General features: G+C 32.6%; 5 protein-coding genes across 6 annotated transcripts in view; 4 read left to right on the top strand and 1 right to left on the bottom strand.

Moving 5' to 3' along the window:
* Nucleotides 1-18,550, bottom strand: part of LOC136810908 (polyadenylate-binding protein 2-B-like) — a 276,555-nt gene that overhangs the window by 68,516 nt on the left and 189,489 nt on the right. The window lies entirely within an intron of this gene.
* LOC136810904 (U3 small nucleolar RNA-associated protein 4 homolog) lies at nt 5,131-7,263 on the top strand. The gene has a single exon (XM_067067488.1). It carries the CDS (start codon nt 5,168-5,170, stop codon nt 7,154-7,156), a length of 1,989 nt encoding a protein of 662 aa, XP_066923589.1. The 5' UTR covers nt 5,131-5,167; the 3' UTR covers nt 7,157-7,263.
* LOC136810903 (N-acetylglucosamine-1-phosphodiester alpha-N-acetylglucosaminidase-like) lies at nt 8,508-11,375 on the top strand. Its single transcript, XM_067067486.1, has 5 exons — nt 8,508-9,345; nt 9,560-9,688; nt 9,926-10,098; nt 10,310-10,334; nt 10,606-11,375. The coding sequence occupies exons 1-5, from the start codon at nt 8,588-8,590 to the stop codon at nt 10,847-10,849; spliced, it is 1,329 nt and encodes a 442-aa protein (XP_066923587.1). The 5' UTR covers nt 8,508-8,587; the 3' UTR covers nt 10,850-11,375.
* On the top strand, nt 11,578-15,477 carry LOC136810902 (N-acetylglucosamine-1-phosphodiester alpha-N-acetylglucosaminidase-like). Its single transcript, XM_067067485.1, has 5 exons — nt 11,578-12,447; nt 12,980-13,123; nt 13,616-13,686; nt 14,114-14,144; nt 14,551-15,477. The coding sequence occupies exons 1-5, from the start codon at nt 11,675-11,677 to the stop codon at nt 14,774-14,776; spliced, it is 1,245 nt and encodes a 414-aa protein (XP_066923586.1). The 5' UTR covers nt 11,578-11,674; the 3' UTR covers nt 14,777-15,477.
* LOC136811024 (coiled-coil domain-containing protein 103-like) lies at nt 16,112-16,759 on the top strand. The gene has a single exon (XM_067067627.1). It carries the CDS (start codon nt 16,112-16,114, stop codon nt 16,757-16,759), a length of 648 nt encoding a protein of 215 aa, XP_066923728.1.

Genomic DNA, 18,550 nt, shown 5'->3' with positions numbered 1-18,550 from the left:
GAAAAGGTGATCTTTTTGTGTTTTGAAAATGGAATAACTTTGGGAATACTTAATCAATTCTAATAAATGACCCCTCATTTTTCTCACAAAGGTAAGGACTTTCAAATAAAATTAGTTTGGTTTCTAAAAATTGAGGGGAAAATTTTGGCCTGTCCACCCTAATACTGGCCATCAAGGCGTGCGGCCTCTTAGCGCCTAGAGCGTGCTTGTGTTTTTGATAAATAAGGAAGGGGAAACCAGGCTAAGCGCGCGAATTATTTTTATCACGTGACTTGAAGTGTAATAAAGTTGTAAAATTTAATGATGGACACGAGAAAGTTACAAGGAAGTTTGCATGCGTTTCATGTGCTGTGTAAAACTACTTATAGTTTTGCTGTTTTTGGACCTACCCCGGTGGAGGTCCTATAAATTAACCGTTGTATGTTCGTTTGTTCGTTCGTTCGTTCGTTACCAGCTTTTCTCGAGATTGTCTCATTAGTTTTTTCTGATTTTTTGATGAGATAGATGTATTTTTTGCTATTGAGGGCTTACTTTTGAAGAATATGTGTGTTTAAACATGAAATTTAGGCTGCTTGGCATGTTTTTATAGAAAAACTGGCCTAATTCAATATTTTTTTATAAGCACATTATCAATTACTTATGTATTTGCTTTCCTCATGATTGGCTCGTTAGTTTTTTCTGATTTTTTGCACAAAGATGCATAACTATAAACCATCGAATGTGACGGAGCCCGATTTTCAAAAAAAAAATTTGGGGGCAAATTTGGGCCAAAAAACGGCTAAAAGACGGGTTTTTTGGACTTTGTGAAAAATTAGGTCGTTAATTTTTTCTGATTTTTTGCATGAAAGTAGGGTACCATCGTAGGTAAAAGATGGCTTAAGCGATTTTTTGCAAAAAAATTTAGTTGGCTCAAAAAACGCATGTTTATCTATAATAATCACTATTAATAAGCATACATCAATGTTCTTAGTCAAATTACTCAATTTTTTTTATGAGATAGATGTTTTTTTTGCTCAGGAGGGCTTACTTTTAAAGAATATGTGTGTTTCAACATGAAATTTTTGTTGCTTGGGGTGTTTTTATAGAAAAACTGGCCAAATTCAATATTTTTTTATAAGCACATTATCAATTACTTAGGTATTAGCTTTTCTCGAGATTGGCTCTTTCATTCTTTACGATTTTTTGAACAAAGATGCATAACTATCCTCGTCCTCGAATGTGGCGGAGCCCGATTTTCAAAAAAAATTTGGGCAAATTAGGGCCAAAAAACAGCTAAAAAACGGGTTTATTGGACTTTGTGAAAAATTGGATCATTAATTTTTTGGACCTACCCCGGTGGAGGTCCTATAAATTAACCTGTGTTTGTTCGTCCGTTCGTTCGTTCGTCCGTTCGTCCGTTCGTTCGTTCGTTCGTTCGTTCGTTCGTCTGTTACCAACTTTTCTCGGGATTGAATCATAGGAATCTTTTGATTTTTGGTACAAAGGTGCAAAATGGTGGTGGCCAAAATGTGACGGAGCCCGATTTTTCGAAGAAAAAAAATTTTTGGGCAAGAAAGATAGAAATAATTTTACTATTTTAATATCTCTAAAACAGCTCTTTATGAACATTTAAATGCTTTCAAAACATGTCAATCTATATCCAAATTGCACTATCAGCATCCTATTGAGCATGAAAAATCATTTTGTTATTAATTGGTGTATACATGTTTTTTTTATAAACATAACGTTTATAAGCATATGCAGGCTCAGTTTTTGGTACCTAAACAATGGCTCTATTGTTTGAGAACAATAGAATGCTAAGCATAATGCGAGCCTGATGTAGGGGTAGACATATGCTTATAAAAAAAATATGTACATGATTATTTTGTGTCATTTTGTCAATATTTCAGTGATCAAAGTTCTTCCGTCTCAGACGGATTTCCGTCTCACAGAAATTTTTGTCAAAGTTTTCCGTCTCAGTTAGAAATGGTTATATAGCAAGAAATAGTGATTTTATTCTCTAGAATAATTCCATCAGAAAGAAATCTTGTATTAAAACTGTGTTTATGGCATATACCTTGTATATACATAGTATGACGTTCATATATTTTTATTTTTCAACCTATTTCAGATAAATATATATATTTTCGCTGTATGATAGGCATTTCAAGAGCATTCTGAGTTGTTTTAATTAACAAATTTTAGTGCTTTTGAGCATGAATCTGGTAATGTCACCCAAATAGATGAAAAAATTTGGAAAAAATAAAGTTTTGACTTTCACTTTTATTCCTGGATAATTTTTTTATTAATGACTTCAATTTTCAGAAAACATAAGTATCAGGGCTTAATCAAACTGGCTTGGTCAAGAAATTTGACCTAGAGTAATTATAATCAAACAAATTTGGCAAAAAACTCTTTGTAGTTTACACTTCATTTGAGATAAAATATGCATAATCTAATACTTGTCTTAGATTTCAGATCATGGCTAATATGTTAAGCTGCATTGAAAAGCAATTTTTACCGTCCAGCATGTCATATTTTTCAAATTCTGACACTTTTTCCGAAAGAAAATCTAAAATATTAAAAAATATTCCCAAAAAGTTTGACTTCATGAAAAGAAAACTGGCTAAACTGGCTATGGTCAGGTAATTTCATTCTAGATTTGAAGGACTCATCATAAGCCTTCCAAAAAACCAAAAGTTTGCTATATTTCAGTTAGTCAATAAAAAATTAGAAAATGAAACCTTGTTGGTTGCGGACATAACTTTTTGTTAAATTTGATTCAAAATCAGCAATAGACATTAAATTTATTTATTTTTTGGCTTTTAAAACTTTGCTGTACTTGAACCAAAACTTAATCATTGAAATTTGTTGTCTTGAAAGGTCTTTATAACTATGATTTCCTGAAAATTGAAGATTTATTTGTAAAAGAGAATCCAACCACATATATTTTTTGTTAAAATCTAATTTTAAAAGTTATGATTTGAGCTTGACATCAACTGCTGTACATCTTCATAATCAGTAAATATCATTTTTCCGTTAAAGTCACTCAACTTTTTCAATAGAAAGGGTTAAATGTATAATAATGATGTGTTGCGGACATAACTTTTTTTCTTCCAGGGTAGAACCATAGAACATTATACATCATTTATTTAAAATTTTGGAGTGTCTTTTTCTGTTGCCAAAATTTGAGGAATATTATAGAGACTAAATCAATATAAAACCAAAAGATTTGGTTTGGTTTGAATTCAGCTATTACATGTTTTTCTTTGAAAAGAACAAATGAAGACTTATCAATGAAATTAAAACTTTCTCATATTTCTAATAGACGAACGACCCTAGAGGACACATAAAATTGAAAAAAGCAAGTAAATGCAAGGTTTTTACAAATGTAACTCTTTAGTATTGTCAAATTGTCAAAGTGTTAGCATAAGTGCTTAAAAGGGTTAAAAATCTGATAAATACCTTAAATAGTTATGTCCGCAACATATAATTTGCTACAGAATATGACTCTATTTTGAACTATTGGAGCAAATCTAACCAGTCTGTAAGTGAATGTGTAGTAGATTATGTTTTGTGAACACTACACAATGAATTTATTATGCAAATTAATGCATAATTTATCCTTTATTCAAGCTCGCAGGCTCAGAACCGTCATTTTCAAAGAAACAAAAAAAGTTATTTTTCTGTTAAAATTCTCATTTTGGACCTCAACTTGGCATCAGAGTATTTGTTTTATATTTCTAATAGCCTAAGCATTACTTCCATATAATAAAACATCATGCCAGCTTGCAAATAGGTTTTATCAGCAACATTTTAGATGAAATAGTTATGTCCGCAACATGAAATACATGATATGAGGTGAAAAAACTGAAATCTTGCCAATGGAAAATTATCAGACTTTTTTCTGGTTGTAACCAACTTAAAATGACCTCAAATGTAATAATTTGTCAAAGAAACCTAAAAATGGTGTTTGGGGGCTGAGAAAACTTCATGATTTGTTGCGGACATAACTTTTTGTTGCGGACATAACTAATTTTTGGGGAAACTGTTTTGTTTCACCGTCTCCCAACAAGTAGACTTTGAGACTTCAAATTTGTATAAAATGACCCCAAATATGACCCTTGATGTAGAAAAATGATTCAGCTGAGTAAGGATAACTCCTTTGAAAATTTAAAGGATAAAATAATGTGCGGACATAACTCAAAATCACTTCAAAATGGAATATTTTTCAATGAAGGACAACTGGTATTTTAGTGCTACTTGGTTTGGTTCTCTAATGGATGGGAAGGGTTAAAAATCAAATAACTGTAGATATTAACACTTTCACTTCTCTAGCAAATCAATTGTGTGCGGACATAACTTTGTGAACGGAAAAAGTTATGTCTGCAACTTTTTGCATTTATTCTGGGAAAAACTTAATTTCAAAAAATCTTTTTGTAGATTCTGTTTTTCATATTTATTGGCTGTAATAAAAACAAAAATTAAGTATGATCAGAGATGATTGGCCTAGATTATCAAATAATGAACTTAGACAATTTGCTAAAAACCTCATTTTCCGTTCACATTTTGATGTAAAAAGCTGTCCTGAAAAAGTTGTGTACTTTCTAAAGTGAAAAAAATGACTGTTTAAGCTTGCCAGTATCAAGACTGATAAAATACATCAGCTTGTATCATTATTGCATGCACCTAGATTTTTCACTGGAGCCTTAAAGTTGACAAGTTGACAAAACCGAAAATGGGTGACATTAGCAGACTCGTGCTCTTTTCTAGCCAATCTAGGGGGGTAAAAAATCTGAAAATTTTCTGACCCTCAGCCCCAACAATGGCCTGTGGGTGTCACTGTATACTAAAATATTTCTATAAAGAAATTTTCTGTCTCACAGAGAAAAGCTGTTTTGACCACTGATATTTGGGATTGATGATTTGTCATTGAAATCTTCTAAATAGCATTATTTTATATACAATAATATTGCAAATAATATTTTTCAGAAACACGTTTTGAATAATTATATGTTACATGTGCATTTTCCATTTCTGTTGACCTGTGACCTTTGACCTGCATTTTGAACTAACTGTGAGTCATGAAAATACAGTTGACACCAACAGGTTTGGAATAATATCCTTGTAAGCATTATGCATTAAAAATGAATTGTCCTCCTTTTAATGGTTTTTCTTCTAATTTTAGATGTCTCAATATAAAGTTCACAGAGTTAGATTTATTCAACACAAGCCAAAAGCTACTATTTCAGCAGCACTTGATGTTAATTGTAATCCTCCAAGGCTGGCAGTCTCTTTAGATGATGGTAGTATTGAAATAAGAGACCCTTCAAACCATTTCATGGTAGATATTACTATCCCTGGCCAAAATGGTAGAACTGCTGAACATCTTGCGTGGAACAATGGGAGACTCTTTTCTGGAGGTTTAAATGGACAAATTATTGAATGGGATTTGAAAAACCTTGTTCCCAAATATTCAGAGGACTCTTGTGGTGGTCCTGTATGGTGTCTGAAATTCAACCATAAAAAGAATTTACTGGCTGCTGGTTGCGAGGATGGAAGTGTTCGTATTTTCAAATTGATGTCTCATGGGTTGAACTATGAAAGAAGTTTACACAAGCAAGAGAGTAGAATATTATCTCTTGCTTGGAGTAAGGACGATGCTAACTTGGTGACAGGTGGATTTGAAAGTACAATTCGCATTTATAATTTTGAATCAGGTCAAATTGTATCACGAATCACAACAGATGGAAAAGGAGATGAGAATACAATGGTATGGGCTGTTGAAGTTATGGATGATTTTACAGTTGTGACAGGTGATTCAAAAGGCTGCACACAGTTCTGGGATGGTCACACAGGGACTCTGCTGACTTCTTTCAAGTCACACGAAGCTGATGTGTTAACATTAGCCCCTTGTGATGAGGAAGTTTATTCCAGTGGTGTTGATGGTAAAGTTGTTCAGTTCAATTCTCGTTTAGTTGATAATGAGAAGAAATGGACAATGAACAAAAATATTCAATTGACTGATTATGATATCAGAGCCCTTGTGTGCTTTAAAAATCCACAAACTGATCGCAATTTTGTTATTGCTGCTGGTGTTGACCCTTACCTTTATGCAGTCCCAACTAATAAGTTAACAATTGCTAAAATGAAGAAATATTTCAATACGCCAACTGATGTTTGCCAAGTCGCCCCTGATGCAAATCAATTGCTTTATCGGTCCAATAACAAATTAAATTTGTGGCAATTGGAATCAAACCAAGATTTGAGTTTGAAGGAAAGTAAGCAATTGCTAGAAATTAATTGCGATGGGGATGACCATATCTTTTGCTCAGCTCTCTCAGCTTGTGGTAAATATGTTTGTTATTCTACCATTGGTAAATCTAGGCTTTTTGAGATAGAACAATCTCCATTGAAGTTGAATAAGATCTACAGATCTTTACCTCCACTCTCAAAAATTGCATTCACTCCTGATTCACGCTACATGGTTGGAGTAACCTTTGCCAAGAAACTGCATTTAGTTGATTTTCAAAATGAGAATGAGTTTGAACTCAGTATTTCAAAAATCAAAATTAGTTTACCGTATCGTTTCTTGAAAGTTGCCAATGATAATGAAACCATTGGCCTGGTTGATGCAGAATCGAACATTTTTATCTTTCGAATCTCTGAAAGTGGCCTTGAATATGCTTCACAAGTCCCTTCCGTATCTGACAAAATCAGCAGTTTCACATTCCACCCGCAAAGCTCACGAATCATGTTATCAACAAGTGCCAAAGATGTCTTTGAATTTGATTATAAAGAAGGTAAATTCACAACCTGGCTGTTTGATCTTAATGATGCTGGTATCTTTAAAAAGTTGAGTCGTGATCACCATTTATTAAATCAAGTCTGTGTCAATCCTGTCAATCCAAGTGAAATCTTCGTGCAAGCTTTCAATGAGTTTGGAAAATTGTTGGAAAACGCAACCGTGGATATTCAATCAAAGGAAACAGAGGATCAACCAGTCACTAAGAAAGCTAAAAAGTCAATGAACAACCCATTGAAAACAATCAACTCCTTCAAAAAGTTATTACATTTCAGTTTCAACAATCAAGGGGAAATGATAACTGTAGAGATTCCCCAATCGTTCAAAGAAATGTTACCATTGCCTTTGAAACGAAAGCGATACCAAAAATAAACGTTACACATTTTTATAGGTTTTTGATATTTTAGCTGAGGATGTAATCAAATATTTTTATCAATTTTATGTATCGTTTTTAAGCAAGAATTTTGCTAGGGTTGCTATATACTTTGTTGTTTTTTTTTCTTTTCTTTTGATTCCCAAGAATAGTGAGGTCAGGTAGCACATAAAAAAGTAAGAATACTTCAGATGGTGATTAAAGCATGAAATTTGGCACAGATGATCCTTAGAGGGTCTAAAACTTAATTTTAAACAGTAACACCAAATTTTGCCACCTGGCCACCTGCCAGATGACGTCATCAGGTGGCTGGGCAAAAAATTATTTTTTTGAAGATATTCAAAATCTGATGGTTCCAGCGGAAAGAGCTTGACATGCTGATAAAAATTGAGGTATAAAACATGCCTTGAAAATCTTCCTATCAAAAGTTATGGAGGTTGAAAGTTTTTTGATGACGTCATCATAAGCCTTTCCAGGCAAAACTTAAAAACCTCGTAATTTTGGTACAAATTGACCAAATTTCATGTTTTATACATGAATTCATATCAAAATTCATTGCTTTTTCCGATTCCGATGTTCAAATTGAATTAAGAGCTTTAAATCCTACAGAATACTAAAACTTAGCTTTTGAGCTTTACAAGGCAAACCAACGCAGCGTTCTCCCTTCAGGAGCACAGTGTACAACCAACTAATTTTTTTGGATGTTTTAAGCCTTCCTATGTTGTTTAGACCCAAGCATCAGATGGAACTTCAAATTTTGACATGGATTCATGTTTAAAACACTAAATTTGGTCAACTAGTTCCGTTATTACGGGATTTTAGGTTTTGCCTGGAAAAGCTTATGATGACGTCATCACAAAACTTTAAACCTTCATAACTTTTGATAGGAAGATTTTGAAGGCATGTTTTATACCTCGATTTTCATCAACATTTTCATGCTCTTTCCGCTGATACCATCAGATTTTAAATATTTTCAAAAAAATAAATTTTTGCTAAGCCACCTGATGACGTCATCTGGCAGGTGGCCAGGTGGCAAAATTTGGTGTTACTGTTTAAAATTAAGTTTTAGACGCTCTACGAATCATCTGTGCCAAATTTCATGCTTTAATCACCATCTGAAGTATTTTTGTGCTAACAGACCTCACTAGGAGCAATCATTATTTTAATTGGCTGTAAGAATTAAAGTAATTTTTAGTCCATTTTGGATCCTAGCTTTTTTTCTCTTAGTCGTTGTTAGTTTAATATAATGCTTTTTTGCTGAAACATTTTATAAACGTTCCAAATCTCTTGGAAAAAGGAACATAACTGACTTAAGCACCATTCATTTATTTCATCCGTTTTCTTTTTTACAGATTCAGTGAACAAAATAAAGAAATTAATGAAAATGAATATAAACACTAAATGACTTTCCACAATGACATGGGCACATCATGGGACATTTCATCAACATATTTATTTTGTTGATCCTTTTTATAGCCATGGTTCATTGCAAAGGTGACCAAGAAAACAGATATATTAACAAAGACATTTTGTCACCTTTTCTATTAAACAAAGTTGAGACAAGACGAAAGAACCGTTTAAGTCATCAACATTATGAAATTGTTAATACTGATACAAGAAAGAACTCGTCACAACTGGTACAACGTTTTACAAAGAAGTTAACAAATAATACAGTTTACGGTCACAGAATACTTATTTCAAATGGGTACAAAATGTTATCAGTTTTAGAACCTAAAGAAGATGGTGGTTGCAGTAAACACCAAACTGCTACAGTCTATGAATCATCGAAACAAAGAGAATGCTTAGTTGCCATTAATGCTGGATTCTTCAATGGAGACACTGGACAATGTTTTGGTAACATTATCAGTGATGGTGAACTAATCAATCAGTTTAGAGGACTCAAAAGCGTAAACTTCGGTATCCGTGACGATGGTAGTATAGTGACTGGGTATTTGAAAGAAACAGATTTTAAGGAAATGAGGCATCCACTGTTACAACTAGTTACAGGTGTGGGCTGGATTTTGAGAAGGGGAGAAAATTATTTATCCACTAGTAAACAACATGAACAATGTAATTTAGATAACTTACAAAATTTCTTTGAAGTGAGAACAGCAAGGACCTTTTTAGGGCACGACTCAAAAGGCAATGTACATATTGTGCAGGTCGAAGGCAAAACTGGTTTGTATGGGTAAATATGAATTACTTTTTTGAATTTATTACTTGTTTCTAATATAACATTTATTAAAAATTTCACAAGTCTCTAATATACATCTTTGACAAGATAATGCTAAAATTCATAATTCATAAAATGTAATTTGAAAATGATCCTTTCTTTTTGATATAGCACATATCTTTTTGAACTTTTATTTCGAATTCATATGTTATTACTTTATTTTTTCCAGGATAAGTCTATATGAGTCAGTGGAACTTCTGAAGTCATTTAATTTGGTGAATGTAATTAATTTGAATGGTGCTGGATCGTCTACACTGGTGATTAACGATACTGTTGTCAATTATCCTGGTAACACTTGGTATAAAAAAAGTTATAAAGAATCCTCACTCTAATTAAAAATTCGAATGAAGAATATCTGTCAAATATATACTTTCCTATTTCAAGCAGTAATTGAACCAACTAAGGTTCGACAGAGTATAAGAAAAACAAATGGATTTCGTTAATATCTCTATCTAACTTTCTATTTTATTGTATGTAAAACTTCAATGAACTTGACCACTGTCCTGCACTATCACGCTTCAATTTTTCAATATAGTTACAACGATGAAGGCCGATCAAATCTATGCGATACGAAAGTCAGTACTATCCTCTGTGTACACAAACCAGATTCCTGTATCCCTGGACAGTCTTGTTCAGGAAGAGGAACCTGTTTCAAAGGAAAGTGTAAATGTCACAATGACTGGTCTGGCAAAGATTGCGAATTCAATGGTAGGTTGGAAACTAACTGAGATTACATTCAAAAATGAGTTTTACGACTTTTTGGGGTGTCTCAGGACAATTTTAACCGTGTCTATTTTTGTAGATTTATATTTTTCGAAAAATTAAAGTTTTTGATCATAAATATGATACCAAAGGACTACTTAAAAGGTAGTCGATTCGGGCAGTATCTAAATTTTAATTTTGTCAAATTTATTTTCAGGAAAAATGCTGGAGAAGTGTTGTTGGTGAGTATTTAGTTGTTCCAAAAGCTCTCAGAATTTGGATAAGAATACGTTGCGCTAGTAGTGAAAAAAGATTGTTTGTTTAATCTGCTCAACGATCATTTTAGCTCAAGAAAAAATTGTGAGAACTTAGTACGTGATATTGAGGTGTAAAAGACCAGAATGGAATTTTACAAATAAAAGATGGATTTATCCTATTAATTGGGAAGGTTTGAATATTGAATATTGAATTATCCTCAATTTGATGCTTGAAAAATGTTATTTTTCTTTTTAGGCGTAATTATAACATAGTAATCTTCATGAGTGCGTTGATAGGAGCCAGTGTGGTAATCAACGTTGTCTTATGTGATCTTTTCATGTTATACCGATTCCGTTCGAAGGATATGACACAACCAAGGAGAAGACCCAAAGACAGATTGAGGACATACTTGAAGGAAACTTCAATAATTTCTGATGACGAATCTACTGATATTTTAACTTCAGCTGAAAATTTACTTGCTACTACTTCTTCTCTCTAGGTTTTCTTCATTCTAAAACACTTCAGTCGGAAAAGGGGCTTATTAAGAAGGTTTTAATATGTTTTTCTCTACGTTTTACCTAGCAAAGCGTCTAATTTTCTTATTATCTAAAGATATTTGGTGTCAGGCGAAAGTACTCCTTTAGTCAGGCTTAAGTCAATTCCTTCCTCCATGTACTTCACTCAATTTAGTCCGCCGTCTCTGTGTATTTTGTCCTCTCTACTATTCAAAGCGTAGATTGACAGTGTTAATTTAGCAGAATTTTTATTTTTAACAACACCAAAGATTTTATTTTTTGATTTGAACAATTTAAAACAACTAAACATACGGAAAGCTATTTTCTGGAAGTTTTTACATAGTATTTCAAAATATTTGTTTTTAATTTTTGAAGAATTTTATTCCATTTTTAGTATTAACGTTTGTTATTATTTATTTGTATAAAGGGATTTTTGTTACACCTTTTGTACGTTCTATTTTAAATGAAGTTTTAGTAATTTATATAATTTGAAATATATTGTCAAGGGGATTGCCTATGTTTGGTTTTGTCTGAAGAAATTTAGGACTCATATTCAACAAGAATCTTTGAAGAAAATTACTTCTTTTGGGATTCACCATAAAACTGTCGTTCTCCGATATATTTTTCGTGCTATTACTAAAAGTTGGGATAATTTAACATTTATCATTCTTACCCTCGTGATATTTAAAAAGATATTTTCTATTTTTCTTTCAGGTACAAAAACTAAAAACAAAAATAACTTTAAAATGACTTGAGAAGTCTTGAGAAATGAAAATGATGTAATAATCAAATGGAAACAACAAAACATCATGTATTTTCATACCATCTTATTGGTGCTCTCTTTGATTCGCCCCAATACTGGTGAACAAGATATATTGTACCCATATCCATCCGTTAGACATCATTTAGACCCTAGGCGCTCACATCGTTACGTTCGTGACTGTCAACCTAAAGAACATGGAAACCTTACACACGAAACTATTAAAACATTGAATTCGAGCAAAGAAATTCAAGTTAATTATTTCAGGAAAGATTTCACTGGCTTTGGTTTACAATTTGGACATCATTCTATTATTAAGGATCCAACATCTATGATCTCAATACACCAGCCTCTAGATGGTGGTTGTCAGAACCTTTCTACTAGTACGGTTAAGGATACTGCTATTCAAAATGGCTGCTACATAGCTACAAATGCAGGCTTTTTTGTGCCGAGTGACCGCTCACCTTATGGTGCTTGCCTCGGAAACATTATTTCAGATTCAAAAATAGTACGAAAAACGGGTATACAAAATGCAAACTTTGGAATCCGTCGGGATGGTTCAATAGTAATCGGGTATTTATCTGAAGATGAAGTAACCGAAACGAAAAATCCGTTTATTCAATTAGTAACCGGTGTAGGATGGATTATTCGTAATGGTAAAAGTTACGTGACCGAGAGTATAAAAGCTGAGTGCGAAGACACACAAACGACATCCAGTATGGCGCGATTCTTCTCAGTACAATCTGCACGGACATTGCTTGGTGTGGATGGTAATGGATATGTGCATTTGGTTACTGTTGATGGTAAAACTAATTCAAGAGGGTATAACACACTGCAGTATTTTTTAAGCTATACATATCTCTTTTAAAAAATTTCTAAAATCCAGTTTTCGTATAAATGAAAAATTGTATGGGGTTTTGAGGATATTAGATGTGGTGCATACATATGAAAAGGACTGGATATCCAGGAGGTTAGCTTAAAAAAGGCTTTTTTGTAGGTCATTTTTGAGGATATCCTGGGGGTCATCCGAAAAAAAATTAGAAAATCGGAGATATCCAAGGGCCAAATATTTTGAAATAGGAAAAAAATAGACACTACAAAATTCTATGCCAAACCTACATAGTTCGGACCCCCCACCCCATTTGGGGGTGAAATAATATGCTTAAAACCATACACAATTTTTTTCTGAAATCGTCCATTCATTTCATGGTAGTTATTTTCATTGACTGACTCTTGATTTGCTTGATTAAAAAAGAAATTCGAAACAAGCAGCTTGAATACAACGTATTACAACGTATGAAAGTATTGCCCTGTTTTAATGAGATTGAATTTTCGTTTCGTTTTCATTCTCTAGAATCAACCTACCAGCCGCAGTGAAGTATTTGATCGAACAAGGTGTTCAGAATGCAATCAATTTGGATGGTGGAGGATCGGCAACTTATGTCATCAACTCAACTGTGGTCAATTACCCTTCAGATACACACCATGATCAACCAGAGTATAGATTGTTGTATCTATGATATGCACCATTGCAATGTTTTCTGACATCACATCACGGCTGTTTGGTTGTAAGTGACGTAAAATCAATCAATACGTCACTTGCAACCAATCAGCTGCTGGGTCCGTGGAAGACATTGCAATGGTGCATATCATGAATTTTATTAGTCAACTTTTCTAAAACATACCTTGATGATAATGATAAAAACCAGTTTGATTTTATAAATGAATCGTTCACAGTGAAAAGCTGCAATTTTGAGGAAAAATCTCGCTTTTTCACCGTTCATTAATATGATAGATTATAGCTTTTCAGTGTAAATTTATCCAAATATCAATTTTTGAGTATAGTTGGGTCGATTTGATTAGTTCTCGTTTTTACTCAGAGCTCGATCATTGAGATCGATTTTATTGAGCAATACGAACCTAATTCTAAATTTGTATTTGCTTTGACTGTCCCTTTCCATTACTTATCATTTCATCCTTCGTGTTTTAGGATTTTGGTTCCACGTAAAGTCAGTTCCATTATTTGTGTGAAGAAAGAAATGAACGGTGATGTCACTCCAGGTATTCTTTCTCTCACTTGACAGTTGTTTCAGTCTAGATATTCCCTTACTTGTGCCTCACGAGGTAAAAATAGGAACATTCTCTTAACGGGACATAAAAGTATTAAAATGTAAACATTGCGCGAACCACAATTAAAACTACGTGTCCAAAACAAACTTGTAAAACAATTGAAACAATCAAAATCAGCCATATTTGTTTTTATTTTTTATTTTGACATGTGACATTTGTTTTGATTTTGTATCCCGCTGCATATGATTTATTTACAAATTTCGCTAGTACTTTTATGTCCCTTTAAATGCCGCCATCTAGATGACCTTAAAGTCTGAAGTCGCCCAGGGGTTATCGAATTTTGGTTGACTTAAGAATTTTTTTTTACTTTCTACAATACTTCACAATACTATTTTAAAATCTCTTGGCCTTTTTTTAGAACACATGGCATCGCTTAGCTACTGTTGCAAGTAAGTCTAATGTTATAATAACGGTTGATAGCAATCTATCGGCGCCGTTTGTTACTTCTTTCGAAGTGACACCTCAGAACACATTCTAAAGTCAAAAATTGTAGAATTTAACGTTGTCATTCGACCATTTTGACACTGCTATCTTTGAGTGAGATGATAAATAGATATATTGAATTCCCAAGATGATTGAAAAGGTTGTGGATATTTTTTTTGGCTATAATTTTTTTTTACAGTATACTGAATATAATTAGTTTTGAATAAGATACATAAATTACCCCAAAAATGAGAAAATAGCAAGACCTGTGAAAGAAAACAAAACAAAAGGTTTTGAATATTGAAATATTAAGTATTCAAGTCATTAAATTTCGTATAAATCATGAGGATTTCCCTATTTTCGTTTCTACAGCCGCAATTACTTCTTGATCATTGGGTTGACAGTGATTATTGGTTTTTCGTGTCTATTGCATGTTCATTTCTACACATTGTACCAACACTACCGAAACAAAGTTAAAGATTTGTTGAGTGGTCAACAGAAAAAAGAAGCATTACAAAGTCTCTTGCAACAAGCTAATAATGAGTTGTCGTCAGAGTTTGATAGTGATTTTGACGATTTTGAGGATGATGACTTATAGTTCTGGTGCTGGTTAGTTGTTGACAATGTTTTTCTGTTTTTGTATGGCTATTGGAATTATTTTTTACGAATTTCATCTTTTAAGCGTAACTTATTACATTTGTTTAGATTATTTTACATATGCGATGAAAATTTCATATTCACTTTGATAATGACAGGAACCTGTTACTTTAATTCACCTTTCGCGAGTCTCGTTTAGGATTGCCAAACAAGTTTTTTGGGAACTTTTAGATGTATTTGATAAAGTTATTCTCGAGCATTTTATAATTCTTGAATGAAAATATATTTTGTAAAGTTTCTGATTTTTAATAATATTTTTTAGAAACATGAATTTATTTATTTTTTCCCACCATTTTTTCTAAAGATTCATTTATAGGTTAACATTCAAATTGAGTTTTTATAACGATAGTAAATTTTAATGAGAATTTAAATTATGTGGTAGTTAGTAGTTCATATTAATGATTTCTTCTCTGATATTATATTATTTTCTAATTCCTGACATTCAAAATTTATTTTCAATTTTCAAGCTATTTTCAATTTTTGATCTTATTTGATTTATCTTTTAATTAGATTGATAATTTGATTTTTTTACTCAAAATTCCAAGATAATCGAGGGGTCACATTTCCTAACTTTATATTTTTGCAGATAAGTTTTGTACGTCCAATTACGTTAATTAAATAAAAATCTAATTGGAATGGAAATGACTCGTACCATCGAATAAAGCATGAAACAAGTCAAGTTTTCCTAGTCTCAATTCGCGGGCCTCCTCTCAAAAATGTCTGAAAACACATAGGGTTGGTCTCTTACTACCAATTATATTATTTGTCCTATCACCCCCTCCACTGCACCAGTTATATATATACCTTCTTTTTAATTTCTAGTTCACATTATCTTTTCCTTGAGTTGAGTTGTTTTTATTAAGGTAGGAACAGTCAATATTTTTATATGGTATCAAGAAGATAATTTTTAAAGGCTTTTTTGCAAAATCATAATTTTAATGAAATAGTTTTTCTTTTACTTACAACCATCTCATTTCTCCATTACCATTACGTTATTCAACGTATTCAATATTTTTAGGTGTTTGAAAAATAACGAAACATTCACATTCTTTTTACTTTGCTCGTACCAGGTCTTTGCTTTGTTCGTGTTTTTATGAAAATTTCAAAAGTTCCAATTTTAGGTTGATCCGGTCTCTAAGCATTCTATTTTAGTATTTATCATCAAGAACAAATCTGTTCGCTTGATTTACTTCACCATTTATGATTACCGTTTAATTAATACGTTCTTCTTTTCTCCTTAGTCTAAAAAACAAATAAATAAGAAAACATAAATAATATGGCAGAAGAAGGTATCAATTTCGATAAATTACAAAAAGAATTCTACAACGCGAAGAAAGCTGATAAAAAATATTCGCGTGAAAATGACGCCAAATTTCGTGCGGTCCACCAAAAAGTAGCGAGTTATGAAGAATTTCGAGACATAGTTACAGCATCTCACTTACAACCTCTCGATCGGGATGATATTACTGGAGTGAAGAACGTCCAACAACCTTGGAATACCGCTTACAACACTGATCAAAAAGACCTGAAACATAATAACATTGCTACTTCGACGCTTACTGAGCGGACAAACGGAATCAAAACTCGTGATGATTTTCTAAAAACTTGGTCTACTGTGGAAAACAAAGTAGAATATATCCTGTCGTTTGATATGGACTTCCTTCGATCAGTATTCAAATGTGATATACCGTTTAACTTCTTAGAGACGTATGTTAAATCTATCAAAAACGATCTATCTATTGACTCCTTACCTAAAATTATAAACATTTTTAAAGTGTTCACACTGTGCGAACGCTTTAGTTTGACTTTAAAATTTCTTGGTAAGAAAGACAAGGAAGAATTAAAATCACTTTTAGAGACGATCGAGAAAAACGGACATAATATCGATGAAGTGAAAAATCTTTACGGACTTTGGACGTCTTAAAAATTACTGGTTGAACCACGTAAAACTTAGGTTGGTGTTCACATTTTATATTAAGAAAGGAAATGTCTCAAGATAACTTAAAATTTGAGATACTCAAAAAAAAAATTGGCCTAAAATTGAAATTTTGACGTAGCTTTTTGTACACGTACTTTGAAGGTTCAATATTATTGGTCTATTTGGATCATTCACTGAAAGTTTTTTGTCAATATAACTAATTCTAAAGCTAATGACTTGCTCATTTTTAGAAAAAAGAACTTAGAATACACCAATATTCACTAAAATCACAAATCTTTAACTGCGTTGCCAATTTTGTATCGGTATTGTTAAAGAATGAGCTAAGAAAGCTTTTTTATTGGTTTGTAGATAAATTATGGTTAAATATTTTGTTTGTGTAAATATATCGAGCCTTTATGATCATCTATTTTTGAAAATATTTGTAAATGATTGATTAATTTAAATAAGAATGCCTTAAAATGCCTTAATTATTTTTTGAAATTTTGGTCAATCAGTATACAATGCTCTTTCAGATTTCCTTTCAAATCCAAGAGTTTAAAATCTATAGTTATCAGGTATCCGCACAGATACCGAAATTTTCACCCGACACGCTCAAGACCCTCAAGACATGTTCAGACGTTACGGTTTCGAATCACTCTGGTATGGTATTTACCCGGGGGGGGGGTTCTTAGGCAAAAATGGATGATGGGTATGTGCGGACGGTAAGGGTCGGTTTTTTCACCTTTCAAAGTCTCTCTAAGGTTCGGAAAAATCAGAAAGTTTTAAATTAGTCTCTCTAAAAGGGTCGGAAAATTCAGGATTTTTGGGACATTTTTTGATTTCCAGAGAAAAAATTGTAATAAAGTCTCTCTAAGGGTATGATTTTTTCAAAAATCAAAAAAAGTTGTAATAAAGTCTCTCTAAGGGTATGACTTTTTTCAAAAATCGAAAAAAAAATTCAAAAGTCTTTTCAGCAAAAATCAGTTTCTCTAAGGTTCGGTTTTCGGAGGTCCCGTCCGCACATACCCCTCATTCACCAACCCTAATATACCCCCCCCCCCCGGGTATTTATTACGGATACAATCAAGGTCATAATATTTGAGAAAAAAGGGAAATACACCGGGAAGTTTTTGAACCACAATCGATTTGTAAGTGCTCTAAAGTAGGTTGGAAGGGTAGAGTTTCAACATGATACTAGACTTGAAATATTCGATTAAATTAAAGCATGGTTAAAGAGATAGCCCAAAATCGACTTTCTCGCCGGAACTTTAAACTTGAAAAAACGTTAAAATAACCAAAATTCTGGTTGGTAGGATTCGTAGCAACGAAACGGAGTAGTTGCGGTGATCTATTTTTTGTTTTGAGATGACTTCTTTTTTGACGCTTCGAATTTTTACGTTCCTCGGGTAACCTAATGCATGTCCCAAAATTGCATTAGTTTTTCGCCCCCAGTTCCAGTTCATAAACCATAGCAAATTATATATCTTTGGGAGCGTAATTGCAGGTAGAATATCGGATTCGGTGTTACTTAATTTTTTTCTTAGTATAATTAGAGATACCTTAAGAAAACCTGCTTATGACATCATAATTGATGACGTCATAAATACAAAAAGTTGAATATCTCAAGAAATATAAATCAAAACTTTATGAAATTTGGACCAGTGATAGAGCACATTGAGATGATTCAAAAAAAGTTTAAAGTATTTCCCAAAATTGATGACGTCAGCAAAAATTGCAGAAATTCGAATTTTTGCAATAAAATGCTGAGATAAGCTAATTTTCAATTTTTTTAAAAAC

Source organism: Clytia hemisphaerica, unplaced genomic scaffold, assembly GCF_902728285.1.
Source record: "Clytia hemisphaerica strain Z4C2 unplaced genomic scaffold, Clytia hemisphaerica genome assembly, whole genome shotgun sequence".
NCBI lineage: Eukaryota > Metazoa > Cnidaria > Hydrozoa > Leptothecata > Clytiidae > Clytia > Clytia hemisphaerica.
Note: the sequence above shows the minus strand (reverse complement) of the source record. Positions and strands in the feature narration are given on the sequence as shown.

Excerpts from the sequence above, each read along its gene's own strand:
- LOC136810903 (XM_067067486.1), top strand. The coding sequence starts at position 8,588 with ATGGGACATTTCATCAACATATTTATTTTGTTGATCCTTTTTATAGCC. Across the intron at positions 9,346-9,559 it reads GGCAAAACTGGTTTGTATGG|GATAAGTCTATATGAGTCAG; the intron begins GTAAATATGAAT and ends TATTTTTTCCAG. Across the intron at positions 9,689-9,925 it reads AATTATCCTGGTAACACTTG|TTACAACGATGAAGGCCGAT; the intron begins GTATAAAAAAAG and ends TTTTCAATATAG.
- LOC136810902 (XM_067067485.1), top strand. The coding sequence starts at position 11,675 with ATGTATTTTCATACCATCTTATTGGTGCTCTCTTTGATTCGCCCCAAT. Across the intron at positions 13,124-13,615 it reads ACACACCATGATCAACCAGA|GATTTTGGTTCCACGTAAAG; the intron begins GTATAGATTGTT and ends TTCGTGTTTTAG. Across the intron at positions 14,145-14,550 it reads TCGCTTAGCTACTGTTGCAA|CCGCAATTACTTCTTGATCA; the intron begins GTAAGTCTAATG and ends TCGTTTCTACAG.
- LOC136811024 (XM_067067627.1), top strand. The coding sequence starts at position 16,112 with ATGGCAGAAGAAGGTATCAATTTCGATAAATTACAAAAAGAATTCTAC.
- LOC136810904 (XM_067067488.1), top strand. The coding sequence starts at position 5,168 with ATGTCTCAATATAAAGTTCACAGAGTTAGATTTATTCAACACAAGCCA.